The sequence below is a fragment of the Microcaecilia unicolor genome, chromosome 14 (assembly GCF_901765095.1).
Source record: "Microcaecilia unicolor chromosome 14, aMicUni1.1, whole genome shotgun sequence".
Lineage (NCBI taxonomy): Eukaryota > Metazoa > Chordata > Amphibia > Gymnophiona > Siphonopidae > Microcaecilia > Microcaecilia unicolor.
Window position 1 is genome coordinate 53,395,593 of NC_044044.1, and position 19,307 is coordinate 53,414,899.

General features: G+C 47.0%; 1 protein-coding gene across 3 annotated transcripts in view; it reads right to left on the minus strand.

Moving 5' to 3' along the window:
- Positions 1 to 5,096: 5,096 nt before the first annotated feature.
- IGSF9 (immunoglobulin superfamily member 9) overlaps positions 5,097 to 19,307 on the minus strand; it is a 148,227-nt gene continuing 134,016 nt past the window's right edge. For 2 of the 3 annotated variants that reach the window (XM_030187925.1, XM_030187924.1), the window contains exons 20-21: positions 16,900 to 17,045; positions 5,097 to 5,416 (exon numbers count right to left, since the gene is read on the minus strand). In XM_030187925.1, coding sequence (XP_030043785.1) covers positions 5,196 to 5,416; positions 16,900 to 17,045 — 367 coding nt within the window. In that variant the 3' untranslated portion in view covers positions 5,097 to 5,195. Of the gene's footprint in view, positions 5,417 to 16,899; positions 17,046 to 19,307 lie in introns of those variants that run through there. The other variant, XM_030187926.1, reaches the window with a different exon arrangement.

A 19,307-nucleotide genomic window follows, 5' to 3' on the forward strand; every position in this document is an offset into this window, starting at 1 on the left:
TACACTTCTATCATATCTCCCCTCAGCCGTCTTTTCTCCAAGCTGAAAAGCCCTAGCCTTCTCAGCCTCTCTTCATAGGAAAGTCGTCCCATCCCCACTATCATTTTCGTCGCCCTTCGCTGTACCTTTTCCAATTCTACTATATCTTTTTTGAGATACGGAGACCAGTACTGAACACAATACTCCAGGTGCGGTCGCACCATGGAGCGATACAACGGCATTATAACATCCGCACACCTGGACTCCATACCCTTCCTAATAACACCCAACATTCTATTCGCTTTCCTAGCCGCAGCAGCACACTGAGCAGAAGGTTTCAGCGTATCATCGACGACGACACCCAGATCCCTTTCTTGATCCGTAACTCCTAACGCGGAACCTTGCAAGACGTAGCTATAATTCGGGTTCCTCTTACCCACATGCATCACTTTGCACTTGTCAACATTGAACTTCATCTGCCACTTGCACGCCCATTCTCCCAGTCTCGCAAGGTCCTCCTGTAATCGTTCACATTCCTCCTGCGACTTGACGACCCTGAATAATTTTGTGTCATCGGCGAATTTAATTACCTCACTAGTTATTCCCATCTCTAGGTCATTTATAAATACATTAAAAAGCAACGGACCCAGCACAGACCCCTGCGGGACCCCACTAACTACCCTCCTCCACTGAGAATACTGGCCACGCAATCCTACTCTCTGCTTCCTATCTTTCAACCAGTTCTTAATCCATAATAATACCCTACCTCCGATTCCATGACTCTGCAATTTCTTCAGGAGTCTTTCGTGCGGCACTTTGTCAAACGCCTTCTGAAAATCCAGATATACAATATCAACCGGCTCCCCATTGTCCACATGTTTGCTTACCCCCTCAAAAAAATGCATTAGATTGGTGAGGCAAGACTTCCCTTCACTAAATCCGTGCTGACTTTGTCTCATCAGTCCATGTTTTTGTATATGCTCTGCAATTTTATTCTTAATAATAGCCTCCACCATCTTGCCCGGCACCGACGTCAGACTCACCGGTCTATAATTTCCCGGATCTCCTCTGGAACCTTTCTTAAAAATCGGAGTAACATTGGCTACCCTCCAGTCTTCCGGTATACACTCGATTTTAGGGACAGATTGCATATTTCTAACAGTAGCTCCGCAAGTTCATTTTTTAGTTCTATTAATACTCTGGGATGAATACCATCAGGTCCCGGTGATTTACTACTCTTCAGCTTGCTGAACTGACCCATTACATCCTCCAAGGTTACAGAGAATTTGTTTAGTTTCTCCGACTCCCCCGCTTCAAATATTCTTTCCGGCACCGGTGTCCCCCCCAAATCCTCCTCGGTGAAGACCGAAGCAAAGAATTCATTTAATTTCTCCGCTACGGCTTTGTCCTCCTTGATCGCCCCTTTAACACCATTTTCGTCCAGCGGCCCAACCGACTCTTTGGCCGGTTTCCTGCTTTTAATGTATCTAAAAAAGTTTTTACTATGTATTTTTGCTTCCAACGCTAATTTCTTCTCAAAGTCCTTTTTTGCCCTCCTTATCTCCGCTTTGCATTTGGCTTGGCATTCCTTATGATCTATCCTGTTACTTTCAGTTGGTTCTCTTCTCCACTTTCTGAAGGATTGTTTTTTGGCTCTAATGATTTCCTTTATCTTACTGTTTAGCCACGCCGGCTGACGTTTAGTCTTTTTTCCCTTTTTTCTAATACGTGGAATATATTTGTCCTGAACCTCCAGGATGGTGTTTTTAAACAGCATCCACGCCTGATGCAAGTTTTTTACTCTGCGAGCTGCTCCTTTCAGTCTTTTTTTCACCATTTTTCTCATTTTGTCGTAATCACCTTTTCTATAGTTAAACGCTAGCGTACTTGATTTCCTAGTTTCACTTCCTTCAATGCCAATATCAAAACCGATCATATTATGATCACTGTTATCAAGCGGCCCTCGTATCGTTACCCCCTGCACTAGATCATGAGCACCACTAAGGACTAAGTCTAGTATTTTTCCTTCTCTTGTCGGCTCCTGAACTAGCTGTTCCATGAAGCTGTCCTTGATTTCATCAAGAAATCTTATGTCCCTTACGTGTACAGATGTTACATTAACCCAGTCTATATGCGGGTAATTGAAATCCCCCATTATTATTGTGTTGCCCAGTTTGTTTGCGTCCCTGATTTCCTTTAACATTTCCGCATCCGTCTGTTCGTCCTGGCCAGGCGGACGGTAGTACACTCCTATCACTATCCTTTTCCCCTTTGCACATGGAATTTCAATCCACAGTGATTCCAAGGAGTGTTTTGCTTCCTGCAGAATTTTCAATCTATTTGATTCAAGGCTCTCGACTTGGATGGGATGGCAGGGCCCAGGGAGAAGAGAAATTGCTGGAAATGGAGGGGAGGGGAGAGAGGAGAATTGCTGGATGTGGATGGAGGAGGGAAGGGCAGAGAGGGCCAAGGATGGACTTGGATGGGATGGCAGGGCCCAGAGAGAGGAGAAATTGCTGGAAATGGAGGGGAGGGGAGAGAGGAGAATTGCTGGATGTGGATGGAGGAGGGTTGGATAGAGAGGGCCAAGGATGGACTTGGATGGGATGGCAGGGCCCAGGGAGAGGAGAAATTGCTGGAAATGGAGTGGAGGGGAGAGAGGAGAAATGCTGGATGTGGATGGAGGGCACATTGTTGAATTTAAGGGCTGGATCGGAACACTTTGAAGGCAGATGCTGAAACTGGAGAAAGGATAGGGACAGGGGGCTACAGATGGTAGACAGAACACATAAGGACACAGGAGTGTGGTGGACACGGTGAGAGAAAAAATATCAAACAGAAAGAAGACACTGCATAAAACAGAAGACACTGGGACCAAAGCGAATAGAAAAACTAAATGATCAGACAACAAAGGTAGAAAAAAAGTATTTTATTCAGAATTTATTAATTGGAATATGTCAGCTTTTAGAAATGTGCATCTGTGATATTTTGCATGTAAGTTTCAATTTTTCTAGTATTGCTGCATGCTGAGTCTGACTTCTTGAGGTAACTTTCCATTCAGTATTTTGCCTTCATATTTGTTGTGTCATGTGTTTTTCATGTGTGATCAAGGTACAGTATCCTGCTAGCGTGTAGTATTTGCAGCCCTTTTTGTTTTGTTTTTCATTAGGTAGATTTGCAAACACTGGGTCTCCGCTGTATGCCAATATATCACAGATATCCTGCAAAACCAGATGGATAAGGTATGTCTCCAATGTTTTAGGTTATCCTCACTGTATCTGAACAAGCTGTGCCTTTATCATATGGATACATGACATAGACAGGACATAGTGTATGACAGCAGATAAAGATTGCACAGCTCTGCTCATCTCTGCTCAGTGCGTTTCCTGATGCAGCACCACAGACCCTGTGTGATTTCTGCCTTCCCCTCACTTATCTATAGTGCTACTGTACATACACAGGGCCAGATGCACTAAGGTCCTCGGAAGAGCCCTTCCCTTACCGATTCCATAGTGAATCCGGTAGGGAACGGCCATGTATCAAGGAAATAGAATGCAAATGAACTGCTCGTTGTAGCTCACTAGCAATCTCTATTCCCTCGAAAGCCAGTCAAGCATGCGCAGAGCAGCCAAGCATTATGCTGGCTGCTCTGCGCATGCCAAATACGTCCAAAAAGGACATCCCTGATTATGTCCGCCTTTTCCGCTTTGCCTGTGGCTGTCCCTGCGCCTCCCTGGAAAGGAAGACGCTGCTCACCTCCTCCATGGCCTGCTGCAGGAAGGCTCTGATGCGGCTCGGGTTCCTCCCTTCTGTGATCCTAGCAGGAGAGCGCAGTTGAGGACGTCCATCGTCCTCGACACCCATCCATCTTCCGCCCCTAGGTCTCGCTCAGCTAAACGCGCTGTGATTGGATGAGAGACCTCCAGGTCTCTCTCAGCTCAGCTAAACGGGATCATGCAGTAAAGGATGTCCAAAAGGGATGTCTTTTTTGGAGTGGGGGTTCTACGAGTGAAGGACGTCCAAAAAGGACGTCTTTTTAGAGGGTTTTTTTTTTTTGAGTGAAGGACGTCCAAAAAGGACATCCCTAACGACATTTGTTTTCTTCTGATTCTTTCCTTTGCCCCAACAAGAGGTGTAGACCTCCCATTAGGTTTTCCACGGTAAGGGGATTGGAAAACGGTAGTGCAGCTCATTATAATAGCCTTTGGATCATTTGCATTCCGTTTTCGTTAGCTGCTACCGTGACAGGAAAATGCCCTTTTGTGCATGTCCCTGTTTACTACTTGCACGTTAAACTGGCTAAAACCAGTTTAAAACCCACGTTGCTGGCTCGGAAAGCTTAGTGCATCTAGCCCACAGTGCTCTACAGTGGTGAAATTCATTCAGGTACAAGAGCTTACAATCTAAGTAGCAATGACAGATAAAGTGGCTTGCCCCAGGTCACAAGGAGTGGCAGTGGCAGACACAGGATTTGAACTCTGCCTTCCTTGGTTCTTAGTCCATTGATATAGCCACTAGGCCACTTCCTTCACCCCGGCCATGTGCTTGTCCCTGGCTTTTCAGACTTCTGTCACTATTCCTGCTTTCATCAGAATTCCTGGGAGGCTGTTCCATGTATCCGTCACCCTTTCTATGAAGGAATATTCACTGATGTTTATCCCTGAGTCCACCTCCTTTGAAACCAGTGTTACTATTAATAAACATTTGCATAGTGGTGCAAGGGGTACAGAGCACTGTACAGACACACAAACAAGAGAGTCCCTGGTCCATGGAGCTTACAGTCTTAATGGCACACATACAGTGAGCACAGGGATTTTTAGAGGGATGGGTGTGGGTACAGGAAGAGGATACAGGGAGGACCATTTAACTTCTGGTTCCTGCAGATAGAGTATACATAAAATACCCTAATCTCTTATTCTAAGAGGAGTTGTCCAACTCCAGTTCCTGAATCTGCAACTTGGTCTGGTTTAGTATTATCACTAATTCATATGCATGAGTTATTTCTGCATGCACTGCTTGTGGCAGATCTTGGTGGACAGAATGAGCTTCGGACATTTATGGCCAAGGTTGCCCTCTGGGTCATCTCTTTATCATCCATGTCTTAACCCTCTGTTGGTTAAATGCAAGTAGGCAGAGTGACAGGATGGGAGAATGGAGAGACTGCACTGGCACATGCAGCCAGAAATGGCAAAAGGACATTCACAGGAAGGTGCCTGTCAGAGTAATGTTGCCTGTTCGTAGCATTCGTCGTAGTCTCTGCTACTCATGTGTACCTCCTGTGCCTCTTCTTTCTGTCGCTGGTATGCAAGAAACTCCTCTCTCAGAGCTGCACAGCGGGCCTCAGGGCTAGTCAGAGTGTGCGTGTGAGAGAAAGCCAGGGTGTCCACGGAGCTAGACTTGGTTGCAGATCCACAGTCTTCCCTGGGAGTTCTCAAACCTGTAACAAGAAAGATAAGGAAGTATTAATCTGTGTTCGTATGACTCCCTGAGCTGCTCTGTTCAGGGACTCTGTGGAAAAGGATCTGTCTATGAGTTCAGATACTCTGGGTAGACTTTTGTTTTGAGCTTGTCTTTCCTAGATCTGTAACTGCTGCCAGGCCCAGGCTGTGGTTTGCAAATGCTCTGACCACCGAAGTGAAATGAGAGCTGCCAGATTGCTTTAACGGACGGACGGGCTTTATTCTGCTTGCGTGCACAGGCTTGTAATAATGATTTCCCAGAGAACAGTAGGATTGTTACTCCCTGCATGCCATGGGGTAAAGCCAGGACTGGATTAAAAATTCAGCCAGCAAAAGTGGATCCTGCAACCTCAACCTTCTAGCCCTGCCTACGGGTTTTTCTGCAGAAGGAAGTTGCAAGCCAACATTTACAAAAACCACATCCTGTTGCCCTTCCTGCTGGCAGGAGGTGATGCCTTCAGCTTGCAGAGTAGAAAGAGGAAAGCAGTGAGCTGTATCTTCTTTTACCAAATGAGTCCTTCAGGGAAAAACAAGATTTCCTAGTATGTGGACAGAGCATTTACACAGTCACAAAGATGCAGCTCCATACACCAGAAGAAATGAGTTAGCCCTATTTTAAGCTTAAACGAGAGAAAAAGAGAGTTGAAGTGCCATCATATCATTTAGCAACATTATAGTTCAATTTTATTTAATATACCGAAAATAAAAGAATTCTCTAACCTTAAAACTATTAAGGTTGAAGTGGGAGGATGGAAAAAAGAGGTGAGTTGGATTGCATGGAAAATTAAATAATGTCAGAGCATGTCAACACATTATGCACAGACACTACCCCTGTCCCCCTCAACTCCCTCGCATTGTGGCAATGAGGATATCTACTACTACTACTTAACATTTCTAGAGCGCTACTAGGGTTACGCAGCACTGTACAAAATACACAAAGAAGGCCGGTCCCTGCTCAAAGGAACTTACAATCTAAAGAAATGTGTGGTAGCCGTGTTAGTCCACTCTTAAGGTTATCAATAGAAATCAAACAAAATAAAACATGGAAAAGAAAATAAGATACCTTTTTTATTGGACATAACTTAATACATTTCTTGATTAGCTTTCGAAGGTTGCCCTTCTTCGTCAGATCGGAAATAAGCTTATTTCCGATCTGACGAAGAAGGGCAACCTTCGAAAGCTAATCAAGAAATGTATTAAGTTATGTCCAATAAAAAAGGTATCATCTTATTTTCTTTTCCATGTTTTATTTTGTTTGATTTCTACTGATAATCTAAAGAACGAAATGTCAAGTTGGTGCAGTCAAGATTTCCTGGGTAGAGGTGTAGAGGTTAGGATATCCTGGGAAAACTGCCAGCTTCCTATCACATCTTCACCTGAAAACATTTCAATGTTATCACCCTCTTCAATACCTCATGTGTCATTCTGATGCCTACATATCTTCTCTTCAGCTGTCTGTGCTGTGCTCATGGTTTGGTTGCAGCAGTGTGACACTGCTTGGAGGCTCTGAGGATACAAAGCACAGCAGTAGCCCCCAAGGTTCCCCGGCAAGAAACATCCGCAAGCCGATGCTGGACCCGATTGTCGAGGTCAGAGGCACGCAGTCATGAGAGTCTGTGCATCACTATACACCCTGAGCAGTGGCCCTGGACACCACAAATTGTAAGTACCCCTGGACAGGAATTTATGACACGCCTTTAGCTGCCTGACCACCTCATGAAAAGGCCTGGCCTGCTCCGAAGGGAGCTGATCGACTAAGAAGTCCGCCAGTTGCTTCACATTGTTCCGCAAGTGAATGCTCGTGTAGAGCTGGTAGGACTGGATTTTGGAGATGAGCATAGCTGACTGGTAGGCCTTCCTCCCAAAAGAGTCCAAAGTCCGAGCCTCCCGTCCCGGGGGCGCCAAGGCGAAATCTCTCGTACTCTTGAGAGCAGAATCCACAACGCCCGAGTCATGAGGCAACTGGGTCTTCATCAACTCCGGGTCCCCGTGGATCCTAGGAATGGTAGAGTTAGATAATTGGTTTCATCCAGTTTCTTAACAGTGTCTGTTTGAGGACATTATGTAGAGGAACAGTGGATGACTCCTTAGGTGGCAAAGGATAGTCCAGGATCTTGAACATCTCAGCCCTGGGCTCATCCTCAGTTACCACCGGGAAGGGAATGGCCATACACATTTCCCGGACAAATATGAGAAAGACATACTCTCCGTGGGAGAAAGCTTTCTCTCTGGCGAAGGAGTAGGGTCAGAGGGAAGGCCACAAGACTCCTCTGAAGAAAAATATGTTGGATCTTCCTCTGCCTCCCATGAGGCCTCTCCTTCGGTATTGGACAGGAGTTCTCTGACTGCAATCCGAAGCCGAGCCCGTCTCGACGCCGAGGAGCTATGTCCTCGATGGCGATGCCAAGAAGTTGACTCCCGTGCCGGCGGCGATGAAGCTCCCTCCATCAACGTCGAGTCAACTCGGGGGGGAACCGAGGCTGATGCCGCAAGCGGCACCGACGTCGAGGGCCTTACCACAGGCGGGGGAGCCAGCCACCACATCTATCGACGGTACTGACAGTGCAAGCACCCCCGGTACCGGAACAGACGCAGCAGCCCTTCCAGGATCCCTGGAAGAATGGCTCGGAGGCGCTCATCAAGAATGTCTGTAGAGAAAAGCTGTGGAGTCGGTACAGGAGTTGAGGCCAGAATCTGCCGAGGAGGAGGCGGTACCAGGCTGTCCGGAGACCGGCGCCATTGACACCTCTTGTATGGAGGGTGAGCGGTTCTCCTGGTGTCGACGCTTCACGGGTGCCGGTGACGGTGCTTCTTTGCCTTCGCCCAAGGCACATCTCGGTACCGACGAGGAGGACGTGGAATCCACATGCCTCCTCGGGGTCGGGTCCGAAAGGGGTCGGTCCCGATGGGCCTGTACCGCAGGAGCCCTCGAAGCAGGTGGAGACCCACTCGATGGTTCACTGCTGCCAGAATGTGATGGTCTTGGACAGCCATTACCAGCGCTCCCGAGGTCAATGCACTCTCCAGTGCTGACATCGACACCGCCGACGATCTCAGTACCGCTGTCGTTGCCGAAGTACCCGGCAAAGTTCCAAACAGGCGTTCCCGTTGAGCTTGTCTCGACGCTTGTGTCCGCGTTTTAAGGCTAAGACACAACTTACATGTGCATGGGCGATGGTCAGGCCCAAGGCACTGGATACACCACGCGTGAGGGTCGGTGCCTGAGATTGCCCGGTTGCACCGAATGCACTTCTTGAAGCCACTGGCGAGCCTCGATGTCATCGACGGAAAAATAGCGGCGGCGAAATCAAAATTCTCGATGGTGCCAAAGGAAAGGCACAAAAAAGGGAGAAAACCCGTACGGGCGGCCAAAATGGCCGCACACGACAACGAAAGAAAACTTGAGGGCTAAACTAAAGAAACTAAGGGAAAAAAATTTTTTTCAAAGAAAAAACGAAACAGCTCGTTCATGAGCACAAAAACGGAGAAAAAAAAAAACGGCAAAAAGCCGGCTAAGACGAAGGCTCTTCTTTTCTGGGGCACAGAACCGCCGTAAACAGCCGCTCTTGACCGCGGAAAAAAGAAGACTGAAGCGGGACTCTCGCGCGACGGTCGGGAAGATGGCCACGCATGCACGGTGCGCGCACCCAAAGGCTTTTAGCAACTTTTGTTGCTAGGAAGATTTTCCGGACCTGGGGCTGCCGTGGACGTCACCCATATGTGAGAACAAGCAGCCTGCTTGTCCTCGGAGAAAATGGTATTTACTTTACAGAAGCACAGGCTCCGGCCAAATCCGCTGCTGGTACTGAGTCACTCTGAGATCTGGAGGGCCGAGAATGGGTTTTATTACTGACATTTCTCAGTCTATTTTTATATCTGACTCCTCCATGCTGGGGGTCAGGATCTTCCCAGGCCTCTTGCCATAAAATGCAGTAGCACAGATGGTGGGAGTCTCCATCTCTGGCTGGTGGGGTGGTCTTATTCCCTGAATCAATTTGCACCTTAGGATTACTCCAGCACTGGGGAATGTTTAGGCTGTGCTGGGAGAATTGGGCGATGGGAGAGATATTTGCAATGTACACAAGTCAAGGAACATACAGTGATGTTGGATCCAATCCCAGCTCTGCCAAATCCAGCAAATTAATCTCTCTGAGTTCTAAACCAAGCTCTACCACCATTCTTGGGCCTGTCACTCTCACTTATAGCAGAAAACAGCCACATCAGACTAGATTCAGAGCAGACAGGGTTAATGTTTCAGACAGACCCATTCGCTTCTCTGCTGCTGGGGCTCTACCCACCTGTAAAATGGAACATCTCGGACTCTCTCTCTCATCATTAACAGTTTCTTATAGTTTGCCCCAGCAATAATAATAGCTCAAAATCGCACTAATTTGGGGACCATTGGGGACTCACTGTGACACACACTGCACCAGGCTGAACACCCAGAACAAACAAAAAACAAGAAGACACTGAGAAATCTTTATACATATAAAGTATCACATACCATGTAAGATGAGTTATTTTGTTGGGCAGACTGGATGGACTCAGGGCCGGTCTTAGGCCGAGGCGACCGAGACGGCCGCATAGGGCCCCGCGCGCCTCACTCAGCCTTGACCTAGTTCCTCCCGGGGATCCCCGCCGCTCGTCCGAACTGCCCGCCCTCTTCTCTCCCCCACGATCGATCATCGATCCCTTTCCTTTTTTGCTTTTAAATTTACCTCCAGTCCAGCAGCGTCAGTGAAAGCGCTCCCAGCCAGTAAAAGCGCTTCTCTTCGCTGTGTCCCGCCTTCTTCTGACGTCATGACGTCAGAAGAAGGCGGGACACAGCGAAGAGAAGCACTTTTGCTGGCTGGGAGCGCTTTCACTGACGCTGCCGGACTGGAGGTAAATTTAAAAGCAAAAAAGGAAAGGGATCGATGATCGATCGTGGGGGAGAGAAGAGGGCGGGCAGGGGAAAGAGGGACATGGATGGGATGGCAGGGCTCAGGGAGAGAGGGGAATTGCTGGATACATGGGTGAATGGAGGGGGAGAGAGGAACAGATGGGAGGGCAGGGCCCAGGGAGAGGAGAAATTGCTGGAAATGGAGGGGAGGGGAGAGAGGAGAATTGCTGGATGTGGATGGAGGAGGGAAGGGCAGAGAGGGCCAAGGATGTACATAAGTACATAAGTAGTGCCATACTGGGAAAGACCAAAGGTCCATCTAGCCCAGCATCCTGTCACCGACAGTGGCCAATCCAGGTCAAGGGCACCTGGCACGCTCCCCAAACGTAAAAACATTCCAGACAAGTTATACCTAAAAATGCGGAATTTTTCCAAGTCCATTTAATAGCGGTCTATGGACTTGTCCTTTAGGAATCTATCTAACCCCTTTTTAAACTCCGTCAAGCTAACCGCCCGTACCACGTTCTCCGGCAATGAATTCCAGAGTCTAATTACACGTTGGGTGAAGAAAAATTTTCTCCGATTCGTTTTAAATTTACCACACTGTAGCTTCAACTCATGCCCTCTAGTCCTAGTATTTTTGGATAGCGTGAACAGTCGCTTCACATCCACCCGATCCATTCCACTCATTATTTTATACACTTCTATCATATCTCCCCTCAGCCGTCTTTTCTCCAAGCTGAAAAGCCCTAGCCTTCTCAGCCTCTCTTCATAGGAAAGTCGTCCCATCCCCACTATCATTTTCGTCGCCCTTCGCTGTACCTTTTCCAATTCTACTATATCTTTTTTGAGATACGGAGACCAGTACTGAACACAATACTCCAGGTGCGGTCGCACCATGGAGCGATACAACGGCATTATAACATCCGCACACCTGGACTCCATACCCTTCCTAATAACACCCAACATTCTATTCGCTTTCCTAGCCGCAGCAGCACACTGAGCAGAAGGTTTCAGCGTATCATCGACGACGACACCCAGATCCCTTTCTTGATCCGTAACTCCTAACGCGGAACCTTGCAAGACGTAGCTATAATTCGGGTTCCTCTTACCCACATGCATCACTTTGCACTTGTCAACATTGAACTTCATCTGCCACTTGCACGCCCATTCTCCCAGTCTCGCAAGGTCCTCCTGTAATCGTTCACATTCCTCCTGCGACTTGACGACCCTGAATAATTTTGTGTCATCGGCGAATTTAATTACCTCACTAGTTATTCCCATCTCTAGGTCATTTATAAATACATTAAAAAGCAACGGACCCAGCACAGACCCCTGCGGGACCCCACTAACTACCCTCCTCCACTGAGAATACTGGCCACGCAATCCTACTCTCTGCTTCCTATCTTTCAACCAGTTCTTAATCCATAATAATACCCTACCTCCGATTCCATGACTCTGCAATTTCTTCAGGAGTCTTTCGTGCGGCACTTTGTCAAACGCCTTCTGAAAATCCAGATATACAATATCAACCGGCTCCCCATTGTCCACATGTTTGCTTACCCCCTCAAAAAAATGCATTAGATTGGTGAGGCAAGACTTCCCTTCACTAAATCCGTGCTGACTTTGTCTCATCAGTCCATGTTTTTGTATATGCTCTGCAATTTTATTCTTAATAATAGCCTCCACCATCTTGCCCGGCACCGACGTCAGACTCACCGGTCTATAATTTCCCGGATCTCCTCTGGAACCTTTCTTAAAAATCGGAGTAACATTGGCTACCCTCCAGTCTTCCGGTATTACACTCGATTTTAGGGACAGATTGCATATTTCTAACAGTAGCTCCGCAAGTTCATTTTTTAGTTCTATTAATACTCTGGGATGAATACCATCAGGTCCCGGTGATTTACTACTCTTCAGCTTGCTGAACTGACCCATTACATCCTCCAAGGTTACAGAGAATTTGTTTAGTTTCTCCGACTCCCCCGCTTCAAATATTCTTTCCGGCACCGGTGTCCCCCCCAAATCCTCCTCGGTGAAGACCGAAGCAAAGAATTCATTTAATTTCTCCGCTACGGCTTTGTCCTCCTTGATCGCCCCTTTAACACCATTTTCGTCCAGCGGCCCAACCGACTCTTTGGCCGGTTTCCTGCTTTTAATGTATCTAAAAAAGTTTTTACTATGTATTTTTGCTTCCAACGCTAATTTCTTCTCAAAGTCCTTTTTTGCCCTCCTTATCTCCGCTTTGCATTTGGCTTGGCATTCCTTATGATCTATCCTGTTACTTTCAGTTGGTTCTCTTCTCCACTTTCTGAAGGATTGTTTTTTGGCTCTAATGATTTCCTTTATCTTACTGTTTAGCCACGCCGGCTGACGTTTAGTCTTTTTTCCCTTTTTTCTAATACGTGGAATATATTTGTCCTGAACCTCCAGGATGGTGTTTTTAAACAGCATCCACGCCTGATGCAAGTTTTTTACTCTGCGAGCTGCTCCTTTCAGTCTTTTTTTCACCATTTTTCTCATTTTGTCGTAATCACCTTTTCTATAGTTAAACGCTAGCGTACTTGATTTCCTAGTTTCACTTCCTTCAATGCCAATATCAAAACCGATCATATTATGATCACTGTTATCAAGCGGCCCTCGTATCGTTACCCCCTGCACTAGATCATGAGCACCACTAAGGACTAAGTCTAGTATTTTTCCTTCTCTTGTCGGCTCCTGAACTAGCTGTTCCATGAAGCTGTCCTTGATTTCATCAAGAAATCTTATGTCCCTTACGTGTACAGATGTTACATTAACCCAGTCTATATGCGGGTAATTGAAATCCCCCATTATTATTGTGTTGCCCAGTTTGTTTGCGTCCCTGATTTCCTTTAACATTTCCGCATCCGTCTGTTCGTCCTGGCCAGGCGGACGGTAGTACACTCCTATCACTATCCTTTTCCCCTTTGCACATGGAATTTCAATCCACAGTGATTCCAAGGAGTGTTTTGCTTCCTGCAGAATTTTCAATCTATTTGATTCAAGGCTCTCGACTTGGATGGGATGGCAGGGCCCAGGGAGAAGAGAAATTGCTGGAAATGGAGGGGAGGGGAGAGAGGAGAATTGCTGGATGTGGATGGAGGAGGGAAGGGCAGAGAGGGCCAAGGATGGACTTGGATGGGATGGCAGGGCCCAGAGAGAGGAGAAATTGCTGGAAATGGAGGGGAGGGGAGAGAGGAGAATTGCTGGATGTGGATGGAGGAGGGTTGGATAGAGAGGGCCAAGGATGGACTTGGATGGGATGGCAGGGCCCAGGGAGAGGAGAAATTGCTGGAAATGGAGTGGAGGGGAGAGAGGAGAAATGCTGGATGTGGATGGAGGGCACATTGTTGAATTTAAGGGCTGGATCGGAACACTTTGAAGGCAGATGCTGAAACTGGAGAAAGGATAGGGACAGGGGGCTACAGATGGTAGACAGAACACATAAGGACACAGGAGTGTGGTGGACACGGTGAGAGAAAAAATATCAAACAGAAAGAAGACACTGCATAAAACAGAAGACACTGGGACCAAAGCGAATAGAAAAACTAAATGATCAGACAACAAAGGTAGAAAAAAAGTATTTTATTCAGAATTTATTAATTGGAATATGTCAGCTTTTAGAAATGTGCATCTGTGATATTTTGCATGTAAGTTTCAATTTTTCTAGTATTGCTGCATGCTGAGTCTGACTTCTTGAGGTAACTTTCCATTCAGTATTTTGCCTTCATATTTGTTGTGTCATGTGTTTTTCATGTGTGATCAAGGTACAGTATCCTGCTAGCGTGTAGTATTTGCAGCCCTTTTTGTTTTGTTTTTCATTAGGTAGTGTACTGGTGTTTTAGAGCCCGGTGTAATTACAGTTCTGCCTTTCCATGCATAAGGTTGTAGCTCGTCCTGTCCTTGGAATTAGTGCTGTTATGGTTTGGTAAGGTTCTGACTGTGTTTTTGCACAAGTTTGTGTATAGTGTTTTGCAGTGGAGAGATTGTGTGTCCGCACCTCTGACCCCCCCAGGGTTATGAGAATTGGAACTACTAATTGTGGACTTGAACTGAATAATTTCTTGGGAGGGGGGGTTTCATGATAGCATTGTGCTTATTATTTCAATCAGTTTTTCTGTACAAGTTTAGCTTCATTTGTCTTTATTTGAAATTTCATAAATAAAAAATTTTCTAAAAATTGAATAATCTTATCAATGGGCGGGGGCGGGGCTAGGATGGGGCCCCACCAAATTGGTCTGCATAGGGCCCCGCACTTGCTAAGACCGGCCCTGGATGGACTGTTCAGGTCTTTATCTGCCATCATTTACTATGTTAAGCCCCAGACCAAAACATTACTCTGAATGACTGTAAAAGTTAAAATGCAGTATGATTATGGGGGGGGGGGGGGGGGAAGCTTGTCTGGGATAGGGTGGCCTGGTTGAAGGGAGAGAAGGTGTGCCGCTCTGACATCTCTTTTCTCAACCAACCCATTTAACACTGCCCCGGATCTGGTGAAAAGTTTTCCGCAATAAACACGCTTAGGAAACCTTTTGGGCATTGCTGTGAGGTACCTAATGATTACATTCAATTGAGATCTACGCTGAAACCATTCGAGCAATAATGTGCACACTAACCTGGTGCAAACCTGGTTTCAGTCGGTGTTAGTATTGAGCTGAAGAGAGGATCTTCAGAAAAATCCAACAGAGGCAGCGCACGATAACAGAATTCAGAAAATGCATGGAACATGAGCCAGTGGAATATCTTGTTTGGCATGGCAATTACAATCCTAAAAGCTTTGCAGGCTTAGGGATATGAAGGAGGAAGTGGGTGTCTGATTCCATATGAGAATTTGTATGCAGGTCTACCCAAAGTAGCTTTATTCAGAAGAACTAACTCACCAGAGTTATTCTTGGGGAGCCAGAGCAGTGACATCACACAGTGACAATCCTTGGTCGGCTGCCACCTGGGGCAGATCGCCGCTGCAAACCCCCTCCCCCCGGGTGCAGCACGACACCACCACCGCCCCCCCCCCCCCGGCGCATCAACATCCCCCCTAGCGTATCACCCAAGCCCCCCTCCCCCCAGGGTGCATTCTTACCTACTGAGAGCAGCCGCGCGGCTGCTCTCTACACCCAGGGCAGACCGCCCTCACCGCCCCACCCTCGGTACGCCACTGACATCACCAAGGGGAAAGTGAGTTACTGAAAGCACCCTAAAGAGACTGTATCACCAGTGCTGCACTGGACCACTGATATCGCTGATAGAACCAGATTAAAAGGATGCAAAGATCTGAGCAGTCATGGTAATGAACTTCAGGTGGCAGGAAGAAATCCCAAGATAAAACTCCTGGCCTAAACCAGCATTTTCTACAAAGACAGTGCTGGCATTAATGCTGACTGAGCACCACGATCCAAGCACACAGGGACAGGAACAGGGAGAGGAGACTACAGCATGAGGTACAAAGGGGATGAGACTGGGGAGAGGAGACTGGTGTGGGATGGGGAGGATGCAGCAACACGGGGTAAAGTATGCAGGGGATGGAGGTTGGCAGAAAAAGCTACGTCAGCATGGAGTGAAGTATGCTGCAGCAGCTTGGGCTGGAGGATGAGGTTGCAGAGAAAAGAGATGAGGGAGCTGAGGCTGCAGCAGTGAGGTGGGTGAAGGGATAGGAGGCTGAAGCTGCTGGGGCGAGGGGTAAGGTATGCAGGGGATAGAGGTGGAGAGAGAAGGCTGCAGTAGTGGGGTGCAGGAGTGAATTGTGCAGGGGATGGAAATGGGGAGGAGAGGCTGTGGCAGCAGGGTTGCAGGAGTGAGGTGTGCAAGGAGGTTGCTGCAGCTGGGGAGGAGGAGGTGAAGTGTGCAGGACATGGAGATGGGGAAAGGAGGCTGCAGCAGTGCGGTGGTGGTGGGGGGCGCTGTACAGGAGATGGAGATGGGGACAGGACAATGTGGAAGTGAGATATGTAGGGAACAGAGATGGGGAGAAGAGACTACAGCAGCAGGGAGTGGGTTGAAATGTGCTCGGCGATGCAGGGTGGACCCACTCTGCAGTACACAGATTTCATCAGAGAAGGAAACAGCCCCTCATTAGGCAAAGTTTCACATCCGCTCTCCTGATAATCAGCTCACTGCATCTGGGTGGTAGCTCTGTTGGAGGAAGGGCATGTCATGCTCTCTCTCACATGGGGAGATGGGGGGGTGGAGGAAGGACGGCTCGGACCCCACTGCATGGTATGTGGAAGTCAGGCCACTACTGAGACCCCTGCTCCTGGCTGCTCGGTTTCCCTTCTGTGCTCATTGTTTCATGGTTAGCTCAAGCATTCTCTCTCCAACTCCCTTTCCTGGGCAACCTAAAGCACAATCACATCCTGCTCTCATCAGGGAGCCATCAAACTCTCTCACCACTTCACCTGTTTTTTTTGTTTTTCATCACATGCTGCCTCTCGTCTTATGCTCTCATCTCATTCAGCTCTTTCTTATGAGGACATTGACTCTTAGGTCCTTCTTTTGTCCTCCCGCTCCACCACCCAATGAGCTCACAACCTTCCGTGTGCACACAGTACCCTGTGCCTTTACCTTGTTTCTGCAGATCCTGTGTGACCAGGCTGGATACGGGTCTCTTTGGGGTCCCGCTGCGGTACAGCTGCAGTGCCTCGAGAATATCTAACTCCACCGGGAGCTCTGAATCCCACTCATAGTTCTCATCCACTGAAGTGTTCCTCCTGCAGAGGTCAAAGGTCAGCATGCTAAGTCAAAGATGCTGTTGAAAACTGGTAGTGGGGGGGGGGGGGGGGAGGGCAGGACAGCACAAACACTGCCGGGGTTTGTTGCATGAAAAATTAAGCCAAAACCACAGCTATTCAAGATAACTCATACGCTGGGACATGAGACAAACTCTTCTCCTGGTATGTGACCTAGCTTTACCCACTCTCAGCATACATATATTACAGAGCTAGAGCAATTTCTGTCTAAATACTATTATTCAATGTGTCTGCCTAAAAAGACTTACAGACTGCAGTTGAGAACAGATGATTTGGCAGCTGTGGGCCAGTGAAAAAAGCATCACAGGCTACATGTACACAGAATCAATACAACAGATTGATTAGAGACTGTAGTACCAGCAGCAGCCAAAAGATGTCAGTATAGCATTAATCAGAAACTATAGTTCCAGTAGTGACCACAAGGTAACAGTATAATGGAATAATCCCTAGGCGTATCAAAGTTTTCTGACCACAAAGGTCATTTATGTCAAAACACTTCATTCAATAGGTCACATTCCTTTCATCCCTTTGTACAGCATATCATTTTCTCTGCTGCTCCTATATGTACCTTCTCTTCCATTTCCTCCATACTTTTGACATTTTTATCCTCTCTCCTGCTACCTCTCTGTAGACCTTTTCTCTTACAGACTTAGGCTGTCCTGGTCCCAATTACAATAATAGCAGCAGCTTCTGAAGCAGTGTGAACTAGAGACTGAGCTCCTTTTGGTTTCTGTACAGGAGGCAGAGCCTGAGAGAATGAGTTAACTCAGTACCTGGCCTATGCTCCTTTACAACCTGCTAGTGCCATCACACTTTATAACAGATAATTTGGCAGTCGCTGGCTAGCGCAAGATGCATCATGGGCTGCAATCAGCTATAGGGTGTCAATATAGCATGTTAATTGAAGGGTGCAATACCAATGGTTGCCACAACATGTCAGTATACTGGATGAATCAGAGACCACAGTACCAGCAGTGCCCACAGGGTGTCAGTCATAACTAATCAGAAGCTGCAGTTCCTGTAGTCAATAAAACAGAAGCCAAGCCCAGCCAGGTGAGGAGGTAGTGATTTTGCCTATAAAATTGTTTCAAAGGCTTCACTAATATAGAGAATTATTTTGCATTATTTGGTGAAAGAATGATTAACTGCTCTGTCAACAAGGACAATGTCCTAGTTCTCCCATTACCATTATACCCAAAGATTTAAAGAAAAAATTAAATGACACAACCAACTACTGCCCAGTAGCATCATAAGTACATAAGTAATACAACACTGGGAAAACAAGGGTCCATCGAGCCCAGCATCCTGTCCCCGACAGCAGCCAATCCAGGCCAAGGGCACCTGGCAAGCTTCCCAAACGTACATTCTATACATGTTATTCCTGGAATTGTGGATTTTTCCCAAGTCCATTTAGTAGTGGTTTATGGACTTGTCCTTTAGGAACCTGTCTAACCCCTTTTTAAACTCTGCCAAGCTAACCGCCTTCACCACGTTCTCCGGCAACGAATTCCAGAGTTTAATTATGCGTTGGGTGAAGAAACATTTTCTCTGATTTGTTTTAAATTTGCTACACTGTAGTTTCATCGCATGCCCCCTAGTCCTAGTATTTTTGGAAAGCGTGAACAGATGCTTCACATCCACCTCTTCCACTTCACTCATTATTTTATATACCTCTATCATGTCTCCCCTCAGCCGTCTCTTTTCCAAGCTAAAAAGCCCTAGCCTCCTTAGTCTTTCTTCATAGGGAAGTCGTCCCATCCCCGCTATCATTTTAGTCGCCCTTCGCTGCACTTTTTCCAATTCTATCTTTCTTGAGATGCGGCGACCAGAATTGAACACAATATTCAAGGTGCGGTCGCACCATGGAGCGATACAACGGCATTATAACATCCTCACACCTGTTTTCCATACCTTTCCTAATACCACCCTACATTCTATTTGCTTTCCTAGCCGCAGCAGCACACTGAGCAGAAGGCTTCAGTGTATTATTGACGACGACACCCAGATCCCTTTCTTGGTCCGTAACTCCTAACATGGAACCTTGCATGACGTAGCTATAATTCCGGTTCTTTGTTCCCACATGCATCACCTTGCACTTGCTCACATTAAACGTCATCTGCCATATAGCCGCTCAGTCTCCCAGTCTCGTAAGGTCCTTCTGTAATTTTTCACAATCCTCTTGCGAATTAACGACTTTGAATAACTTTGTGTCATCAGCAAATT